Source organism: Camelus ferus, chromosome X (assembly GCF_009834535.1).
Source record: "Camelus ferus isolate YT-003-E chromosome X, BCGSAC_Cfer_1.0, whole genome shotgun sequence".
Classification (NCBI taxonomy): Eukaryota; Metazoa; Chordata; class Mammalia; order Artiodactyla; family Camelidae; genus Camelus; species Camelus ferus.
The window spans coordinates 42,878,729-42,889,920 of NC_045732.1; the positions used below are offsets into that span (position 1 = coordinate 42,878,729).

Below are 11,192 nucleotides of genomic sequence, written 5' to 3' on the forward strand. Positions count from 1 at the left end.
AAACCAAGCTTAGGAATCCAGGGTTTAATAACTTCAGAATAAATTAAAGCCAAATGTATGAGAATGAAATGCAACTTAAGTATAAGAGGATGAGGTTTTGTATGGGACACGTGTCAGAGTACAGTATCAAACTGACTAATGGGAAAACTGGATTTGATGCCTCAGAGCATTTTCAGTATCTAAAACCTCTTGCTGATAAGATAATGTATAATTTTTCCATTTGAAAATTATTATTGAGAATGTAATATGTCTCATGCACTGTACTGGTAATGGAAAACGTCTGTGATTCCCACTCTGGGCAAGAATGGTGTATTGCATTTAAGCTAATTCACAGTAATAAAATACAGTGATTTAAATACAGAATTTTACTTCTGTCTTAGATAAAGTTTCTAATATCACAGGCCATTGGAAAACCTAGTTGCTGATGCTTATTCGTGTATCCAGGTTTCTTCCATTACTCAACTTCACCCTCTCTTGGATTCTGTGTGGCATATACATGTTTGAATCTATGTTGCTACCAAGTCCAGATTTTAGTAAGCAAGGAGATGGGAGAGGGCATAGAGAAAACATGCCCACCGTTTCAATGCTCTGGTTTGAAAGTGGCACCCATCATTTTCTCTCACATTCTGTTGAGGACATTGTCACATGGCCACACAAATTTTCAGAGGAGGCTCAGAAATATATGACTGGGCAGCCACGTGCCTGGCTACTACTCTTTTAATGCAAAAAAAATGGCGAAACAGGTTCTAGTGGACAGCTTTCAATCTACTACAGATGGCTTGTCATCTCTCTGATTTTGTACTTCTTGTTAGGTATATATAATTTTAGTTCCAAGAAAACAGTTACACCTGGTTGGAGAACTGGAGTATAGACATCCATTTATTGTTTGTATAGGTCAATATGGCTCTGACCACAGTATTTTTCCCATAGGCATGAATAAATTTTTTTCAGTTTTACTGAGGTATAATTGACATGCAGCATTGTATAAGTTTAAGATGTACAACATAATGGCTTGACTTAACATATGTTGTGAAATGATTGCCACAATAAGTTTCATTAACATCCATACCTTATAGTTCCAAAAGAAAAAGAAAAAAAATTTTCCTTGTGATGAGAACTTTTAGGATCTATTCTCTTAGTAAATTTAATTTTTTTATCATTAATTTGATATTGTTGCTCATAAGCAAGAAGCAGCGAGATCAGTGAGGATTTAAAATTGAAAGCTAATGAGGACTTAGACTCTGAGTTACCCCTTTCAAGCCTAGACTCTCCACAGATATTTCTCTTTAAAACCCTTGTATGTTTAATTTTTTGTCCACCCTACTTGATATCACTTATCAAAATAAAGCTAGATTCTTATGTTAAACTCCAATCTCCAATACTGAATAACTATATATGTGTATGTGTATAGATACAGATATAGATAGAGAGAGAGGGAGGGAGGGAGGGAGGGAAGGATCCATACATATATAGACAATCATTCTGAACTTCACTTTCCTTATCTACAATGGGCGTGGATAATAATTGAAAATATAGGACTTTTGAAAGGATTAAATGAGTTCATATGTATATGTTTCTTAGAACAATGCCTGGAACATCGTAAGTGTCATGCAAGAGATTGACACATAGTAAGGGCTATATATATATATATATATATTTTTTTTTTTGTCATCATTGTCATCATCATCGTCATCAAATGTAACTAGCTTCCCTGTATTCCATTTGAATTAGCTTATGTGTACCTTTTAATCTTCTGCTATCTATTCTTTGTGTCAATTTTACTTTTTCTTTCTCTTTTTAGATGGGAAGTTTGGGATTAAGACCTCACAAAAAAGAATTTCTGGAAAAGTTTCATTTCATAGTGAAATGGAGGGTGAAGATACAAGGGATGATTCATTGTATTCCATTTTAGAAGAACTGTGGCAAGATGCTGAACAGATAAAGAGCTATCAGGGAAACCAGAATCCTGCTGCTTTCATCAATAAGAAAATATTGAATACAGAGTGGGATTATGAATATAAAGACAGTGGAAAATTTGTTCATCCAGGCCCAAATCGTATTCCTTCACAGAAAAGACCTCATAAACGTAACTCATTTGGAAAGAGTTTAAAGCATAATTTAGACTTACATATTCATAGTAAAAACAGTGCAGCAAAGAACTTCGATAAGATTATTGGACATGGTCAGGTTTTCACCCAGAGCTCTTCTTATACTAACCATGAAAATACGCATACAGGAGTGAAATTCTGTGACAGCAATCAGCATGGAAAAGTCTTCAGCCTCAAACAAGCACTCAGTCACAATCTGAAATTTCCTGTTGGGGAGAAAGCAAATATGTGTACTGAATTTGGGAAGATCTTCACCCAGAGGTCACACCTCTTCCCACCTCAGAGAATTCATTCTATGGAAAAACCTCATGAGCTTAGCAAATGTGTAAATGTTTTTACACAGAAGCCACTACTCAGTATATATTTGAGAGTTCATAGAGACGAAAAGCTCTATATATGTTCTGAATGTGGGAAGGCGTTCATCCAGAATTCAGAATTAATTTTGCATGAGAAAATGCATACTAGAGAAAAACCCTATAAATGCAGTGAATGTGGAAAATCATTTTTCCAAGTGTCATCTCTACTGAGGCATCAGACAACCCATACTGGAGAAAAACTTTATGAGTGCAGTGAATGTGGGAAAGGCTTCTCCCTGAACTCAGCCCTCAATGTACATCAGAAAATTCATACTGGAGAGAGACACCACAAGTGCAGTGAGTGTGGGAAAGCCTTTACCCAAAAATCAACACTCAGAATGCATCAGAGAATTCATACAGGAGAGAGATCCTATGTATGTACTGAATGTGGGCAGGCCTTCATCCAAAAGGCACACTTGATTGCACATCAAAGAATTCATACTGGAGAGAAGCCTTATGAATGCAGTGACTGTGGGAAGTCTTTCCCTTCTAAATCACAACTCCAGATGCATAAGCGAATTCACACAGGAGAAAAACCCTATATATGCACTGACTGTGGGAAGGCCTTCACCAATAGGTCAAATCTTAATACTCACCAGAAATCTCATACTGGAGAGAAGTCTTATATATGTGCTGAATGTGGGAAGGCCTTCACGGACAGGTCAAATTTCAATAAACACCAGACAATTCATACTGGAGAGAAACCCTATGTTTGTGCTGATTGTGGAAGGGCCTTCATCCAGAAGTCAGAGTTAATTACACATCAGAGAATTCATACCACAGAGAAGCCTTATAAATGTTCTGACTGTGAGAAATCCTTCTCCAAGAAACCACATCTCAAAGTACATCAACGAATTCACACAGGAGAGAAACCATATATATGTGCAGAATGTGGGAAAGCCTTCACTGACAGATCAAATTTCAATAAACACCAGACAATTCATACTGGAGATAAACCCTATAAATGTAGTGACTGTGGAAAGGGCTTCACTCAGAAATCAGTTCTGAGTATGCATCGCAGTATTCATACATGAAAGTAACCCTGTTTCTTGAAAATGAGAAAGCCTTTATCATAGCATTCAGGTCTAAGTGTGTTTTATAAAATTCAACCAAGATCCTATATGAATACCTTGCATAATAAAAAGCATTCATCAAGCTCTCTCACCTGAGATGAGAAAAATTACTCTAAGAATGCACTGAATGAAGGGGAATTTCCATATTTGCCCGGACTCACAAAATATAATAGAATTCATACTGGAAAATCAGCTTGATGCATTAGGAAAAACCTTCCTGTAGAAAGTATTATAAGGCACCATTACCCAATTCGTTATACATGGAGTGTGCAAAACTATATAAATGACAGTAATGTTTACTGTATTATATTAAGCAATTTAAAATGTCAACAAAATGAAAGATAGGACAACAAAATATGTTGATGTGTAGACCTGCTCTCAGTTCTGTGGGGTGTTTTTGTAGCAGAAAACATTACACAATGGAAGGAATAATTGAATTGAATTTTTTTAAATTTAATATAATCGTGTCTATCGAATATGTTTCCTGCTGAATATTTCTCTCACATGAATCCATAAAGTCATTATAGTTTTTTTCATTATGGTTTTATATATACACAAATCTGCAAATACAATTTTACACGAGCACATAAATATAATCCTGTCATTCATATTGGTTTCCATGACATCATGTTTTTATCTTCTTTCATTGTGGTACAATGCAAAATAGCCACAGATCTCTCCCATCCTTTTATGCACACTCCTTTATAGTGTTACTCTTGTTTCTCTTGTTAAGAGGTAGGGCTGTCTCTGTCTACTCCTTGACTCTGAGCTTGGCCATGTGACTCGCTTTGGCCAATGTACATTAGCAAAGAGATTCAAGAAGATGCTGGAGAAGTGTGAAAAGCCTGCTTTGAGGCTTACCCTCTCCTGCTGCCCTTTGGAATTCTCAAACTTTCATGTGAAGAAGCTCAGATTACTGAAGAATGAGAAACCACATGGAGCAGAGATGAGCCAGCCCACCCCAGGCTCCTTAGACCAAATGCCAGACATGGGAGTGAGGCCTTCCTTGACCTCTAACCCCAGCCACAGCAAAAGAGCCACACCAGTTATCCCAGCCAATGAATTACGAGATAAATAAAATGATTACTGTTTTAAGCGTCTAAGTTTTGGGGTAGTCTGCTGCACAGCAAATGCTGAGTAGTACCTAAAATTGTACGCATACTGGGGGTATTGTATCAAAACATAAGACACGGCATTATTAGCTTTGGGCCTGGGTGAAAGGTGGAGGCTGGAAAAACAATGAAGAAAATTGTTAAGAAAGGCTGGAAAAGACGGCAGTTTATGTTGTTTAGTAAGGAAAAGATAGCAAAACAGTCACCATGCTCTGTGGAAAGACTGAGGATGTACCAAATGAACTTGTGGATCTGGCTAAAGAGATTTCCAACAGAATGCTGGAAGTATCAGTTTGCTCATTTTAGCTGCATATGATAAGGTACAGAAAGAAAAATACGAACTCAGTAAACAACATCCATTTGCAAGCAGAATTAAGAAGAAATACAAAAAAAAAAAAGGCCAGGACTTAACTTTGTTCAAAAATAACTGCTTCACATATCCAGTCTTTCCAACTATCAGAATATTCTCAAGGTGAAGAAAAATGGCCTCAGGGTAGAGATCAAATTATGCATGTGGCTGTGAGACCCTTTGTTAAAATGTGTGAAATATTTAAGTTGGCGTTTGGGAAACCCTCTCAGCTAAGCTGAACAGCTTCTAAAAACTTTTCAACTTTGTCCTCAGTAGCCCAACCCACTACTCAAAATCGAGAGGGGCCTGTCTTAAAAAGAATGGTTGATGTTGCATTTGGGACATGGACTAACAGATTCGTAGGAAACCTGTAACAGTTTTAATAGAGTTTTACTAGCAAAATTACCTCCAGGTTGGACTTAAAGAGACTGAAACAGTCCAAAATGAAAAGTGGCTTCTGGACTCCCCTCTCTAACTTCTGTGAACAGGAAGCAAGCTGAGAAAGTTACTCAGCTGCAAACATGGGCCATTTCTTATGGGAAAAGAAGGCCATCTCAGAGAGAAGACCCAAGAACAAGGGATTAAAATGGGCCACGAAGCCACTCGCAGGTAGAACTGTGACCTAAGCAAGAAACATCGTTTGCCCCTGGATCAGGGAGACCTGACAACGTTTGGTCTTTGGGATTTCAGAATTGTTATGGAACAGTGACTGATATGTGCCTCTTGTTCCTTCCCTTTTTGAAAGGGAGTATCTATTGCAGTTATCCTGTCCCTATCTCACTATTGTATTTATATTTGTGTGTGTGTGTGTGTGTGTGTGTGTGTGTGTTGGGTGGGGGGGTGGTCATATGACTTGTCAATTAGCTCACAGGTCTCTGGATCAAGAAACTGAGAAGCTACACCCAAAGAACCTCAGTCATATATGAACCTGATATAGAAGACTTAAGGTCTTGGATTTGAGCCTGATGCCATAATTTGGGATAGATATCTAGAGGTCTTGGGAAGGGAGTGTACATGTTTTGCATGGTGTGCTAATGTAAATAATTTGTGACCAGAAGATAGACTGTGTTAGATAGAAAATGCTACTATTTTCCATCCCTATATGTGTGCCTGTTTTCAAACATTATTTTTCTCTTTGTTTTTCAGTTGGGATAATATCTACTAGCCTATCTTCAAGTTCACAGATTTTAACCCCTACCCTGGCTCTGTCAGGTCTACTGATAAACCCATTGAAGGCATTCTTCATCTCAGTTATGTTCTCTTTTTATTTCTAGTGTTTCCATTTGGATCATAGAGTTTTTATCTTTCTGCTGAAATTCCCCATCTGTTCATACCTGTGGTTTACATTGTCCACTACCCTCTTTAATATATTAATCATTTTTATTTTAAATTGTCTGTTTGGGCCGCCTCTCTTGCCTTCTGAGATGGCCCGCAGTCTGTCTATAGAGTCTGTATCTCCCTAAATAAATTTGCTTTCACTTTTTAAAAAATTTAAAAAAAATAAATTATCTGTTTGATAGTTCCAACAATGGGATCAACTGAGTCTGGATGTGTTGATTGCTTTCTCTCTTGACAGCGGATTGTTTTCTCTTGCTGTTTTGCATCTAATTTTTGGCCGAATGTCAGTTGCTCTATATCGGAGAATAGAAGATGACGTAAATATTTATTCTTGAGAATAGACATGGCTGCTTTCCTTATAGGTCATTAGCATAGGGAGATCGAGTCCATCTAGTCAGGATTTGGACTGGGTTTAGGTTTTGTTGTTGCTCTCTTTACCTTTGGTGTGCCAGTGACTTCAAATTTCTCTAGTGTTACTTTGTGCTTAGGAGAGACACTGGTTTCCCAGAGAACTTTTCCCTATATTCATGCAGCACCCTTGCCTTTAGGCCTTTTTCATGAGTCTACATCTCAGAATCTCTCTCTCCACGCTCTTGCCTCTCCCTTAGTAATAAACTTATATTATTACCTGGGTCTTCGTGACCTGATGAGCTGGGGGCAGGGGCAGGAGTTGTCCTGGGTCAGTCTCAGTCTTAGGCAGGTCCTGTATCCCTAGGTCTTGAGGGTGAGGCTTTTTCAGTGATCCTGCCCTCTCCATTGGTATAAGGCCTTTAATGGTCTGGGCCCTGGAATGGTTTCCTGCACTTCCACCATGAGTAGATTTTTTTTCCTTTTCCTTTCTTCTAGCTGCAGCGGATCTTCATCTATGTCCTGGTTGGTGGCGGGGGTTGGGGGAGCAACAAGGTTTCCTTCACTTCCCGCAGTGCCTTAAGGCTTTTGTTCTGTAAGGGAGTAGGGGCCCATTGGGGTTTTGTGCCACTTCTGTATCAGCAGCTGTCCCTGGGCAGAACTGCACCACTGAGAGGGGCTTTCTCCAGTCTCTTAGAAATTTATTTAAAATTCTTGCTGAATTCTTACCCCTGGTATGGTGGACCCATCTTCCTTCCTGCCCTGCCATGGGTGACCCAGTGATAACTCCCTGTATCTTTTGAGGCATTTATCAAGCTAGGTGGTTGCTCTATAATCTTAGCTCTCTAATGAGTTCAAGAAAAGTTATGATTTTGTAGATTACATAGTTTTTTTTCTCACTATAAAAATGGCAGCTAAGCTCTTTCCAGATGTCTACATTCCAGCCAGAATCCAGAAGTCTGGATGATCCTCTTTGGCCACTTCCATCAGAATATATTCCCCCTCTCAATATGACTTTGCTATTTCACCCAAGAGGTAGAGTCTGTTTCTCCAACCCTTGAAACTGGATTTGGCCATTTCTTTGGCTAACAGGACATTAGCAGATATGACACAAGCAGAGGCTTGAGAAGTGCTTGCATTGAAGTTTGCCCACTCTTGCCCTTTGAAATCCTGAACCCAAGTGTGAAAAAGCCTGGGTTATGCTATTAGAGGATGAGACCTAATGGAGCAATGATGGAGCAGAGATGAAACTTCCCATTTGAGGTGCCCTAGGCCAACCAAATTTCATTTGCCAGACGTGTGAATGAAGCTATTCTATCCATCTAATCATGTTCAAGCCCACTGTGGTCGGCAGCCTCTGAGATGACCTTACATGATCCCCATCTCCTGGTAGCCACACTCTTGTGTAATTCCATTCCCTTGAGTTTGGGCTGGATTTAGTGACCTGGTTCTAGTGAATAGAATGAGGCAGAGGTAATGTGATATCACTTCCAAGATTAGGTTACAGAAGGACCATGGCTTCCATTTGGGATGCTCTCTCACTCTCAGATGGCTCACCCAAGGGGACACATGAGGCAGCCCTATTGGGGGAGACCCACATGAGTGAATTTGGGAGCAAGTTCTCCCAGTCTAGCGTTCAAATAAGACCACAGCCCCAGGTGACATCTTGATTGCAACTTCATGAGAGACCTTCAGCCAGAGGCAACCTTCTGAGCCTCACCTGAATTCCTGACCCACAGAAACTGTGAGATAATAAATGTTTGTTGTTTTTAACTGCTAAATTTTAGGGTAACTTGTTACATAGTAAAAGATTAGTAATACACTGGCCCAGACTAGAAAAGCTCTGCCATCCATCCCACCCATCCCAGAGAACTCACAGAATCATAGATTAAAATGGATTGTTTTAAGCCACTAAATTTTGGGTGGCTTGTTACCTAGAAAAAGCTAACGAATACATTTATCATTTACTGAATGTCCTCCACTATTTACCCCCAACAGATAACCAAGACTAATTAACTATGAACACATTCATGTTTTAATCTGTGCTCATAATTTTATATATAGACAGACATATGTTCCATGCTTATAATCAACAACTACATAAGGATTGTTTTTTTCCTTGATTTTCAAATATGGGATCATGTCATGCATCTCTGCTTCTTGCTTTATTACTTCCCAGTACCTTTTTGAATGGGTGCATGATAGTTCATGGGGTGGATATGCAATAACTGATTCAACCATTTGCATATTAAGATTGATTTACATACCCCCTTTTCAACATTTTTGTCCCTAGGAGCAATGCTTTTCAAAATATTAAGAGGCAATTTGCATAGTGGTTAGGTAGATAGGCTCAGGAGTCAGTTGGCTAGGGTTTCAATCCTCAGCTCTACCAGTTACTAGCTATGTGACCTTGGGCGGGTTAGTTAACCTCTCTATCCTGATGTCTTCAGCTATAAAGGATATTCACACTGGTACCTGTCTCCTAGAGTTGACGTGAGAAGTGTATGAACTTCCTAGGGCTGCTGTAATAAAGTACCACAAACTGAGGGTCCGAAAACAACAGAAATGTATTGTCTCCCAGTTCTGGAGACTGGAAGTCTGAAATCAAGGTGCCAACAGGGCCGCACTCCCGCTTCGGGGGCTAGAGAAGGAATTATCCCATGCCTCTCTCCTAGTTTCTGGTGGTCTCAGGCATTCCTTGGCTTGTAGGTGTATCACTCCAGTCACACAAATGTTTTCTTCCTGTGTGTCTTCACACTGTTCGCTCTGCATATCTGTCTCTGCGTCTAATTTTCCCTTTTTTATAAGGATACCAGTCTTATTGGTTCAGGCCCACTCTACTGGCCTCATTTTAATTTGATTACTTCCATAAAGACTCTGTTTCCAAATAAGTTTACATTCTGAGGTACTGGGGGTTAGGACTTCAACATGTCTTTGGGGGATGCACGATTACTCACTAAGAAGCGAATGCACTTATCTGTGTAAAGCACTTAGAACTATACTTGGGGAGAAGTTCTTGATTAATACTAGATACACCCCACTTCCTGAGCCTGGCAAGGTCCCCCCTTCCATTCCCTATGCTTGGGAAGGATTTGAGAGTTTGTCTGTGGTATCTTAGTCTCATCCAACTACCTAAAGAAAATGTATGGAGTAACAGGAAATGCAGGTCTAGGACTAAGGCTTGTGCTATCGACATTCGAGGATGGGGCCAAGGATTCATTTACAGAGGATAATGAGAAGGAGCAGCCAGAGAGGTGAAAACATACCAGGTGAGCAAGGGGCTCACAGAGAAAAGAGTGTTTCCAATGAGTGTTTCCCTAGAGGAACTTACAGACTGGAGGTCAGTTCACACGAGGATGGAAAACTGGTTCTTGGATTTTGCGACAAGGAGGTCATTATTAACTTTGGTGAATCTTATTTTAGAAGTGAATTTAACTACAGAAAACAACTGAACAAAGTTAGAAATTTTGAACTCAGATGATATTTCGCCACAAAATTTTTCCAATAGTAAAAATGATTTTTAGGTTATTGGGCTGCATCGCTCTACTGTTGTCTGGGTTATACTGAGAAATCTGTTTTCAAGAATCCTGTGTGACTCCAGGTTAGAACTGGCCAGAAGTAGAAATTGCATGAGATTTGGGAAGTCAAAGTGAAGGAGCAACTGTTACTCCAAAAGTTTGAGATTAGATGCAGTGAAGGACAGACGCAGAGATACCCAGAAGGTTTTAATCTTTCCTCACTCACTTCTACTCTGTATTCAGCTCTTCCTAACTCCGAGCCCTGCTGACCACCAGTGGCCCATGATCTGCCATCGGATGCCTGGCTGCAGGCTCACACAGGCAACAGCTTTTCATAGACTTCTCCATCAGCTCCCCTCTCACAGTCTCACTTAAGCAGCTGTAAGTGCCTGGCTTCTCAGATTTTCTTGCAAGCTCTGACTTATCCATCCATGCCAGTTTTTCCAAAGGGCTGGTTTAGTGACTTGTCTAATCTTCCCCCTTCCCCGTCCATACCTTTACTTCCCCAGCTACTCTCACAATTTTGCATGATCTAATTCATATAAAAAATTCCTTATTCCATAATACTCATAATGAATCTACTGCCTCAATTGAACCCTGATTATTAAAGTTATACTTTCTTTACCTGAGAACTTGGTAAACATTGCTCTTCTAAAATTGAGTGATGCCATTGAGAAGTTGAGGATTAACCTGCTCCCTATTTTTCTTGTACATTTCTGCCACGTGATTCTTTTTTTATGCTTGAACTTAAGGATCTTGAGAAGCATACGTCTTAGTCTTGATTTTTGTGAACTAATTTTAACTGGATTATAGTGAGCTTTTCCAATCGTGATTCAAGACTTTTATTTCAGGGAAGTTTTATTTTGCTGAACTTTTTTTCTGATCCATTGCTTCTCCTCTTCAGGGACTTCAGTTATGCACGTATAATGTGTCTTTGTCATCTTATCCATCGATTTCATACCACTCTACATTCATTTCATATCATTATTC

The 11,192-nt window shown here is 39.4% G+C and overlaps 1 protein-coding gene across 1 annotated transcript in view; it reads left to right on the top strand.

Annotated features, from left to right (window-relative positions):
* Positions 1-6,536, top strand: part of ZNF81 (zinc finger protein 81) — a 64,899-nt gene extending 58,363 nt beyond the window's left edge. Inside the window, exon 5 of the mRNA XM_014565204.2 lies at positions 1,802-6,536. Within this exon, the coding sequence (XP_014420690.1) occupies positions 1,802-3,498 (1,697 nt within the window). The 3' untranslated portion in view covers positions 3,499-6,536. The remainder of the gene's footprint in view (positions 1-1,801) is intronic.
* Positions 6,537-11,192: the final 4,656 nt, after the last annotated feature.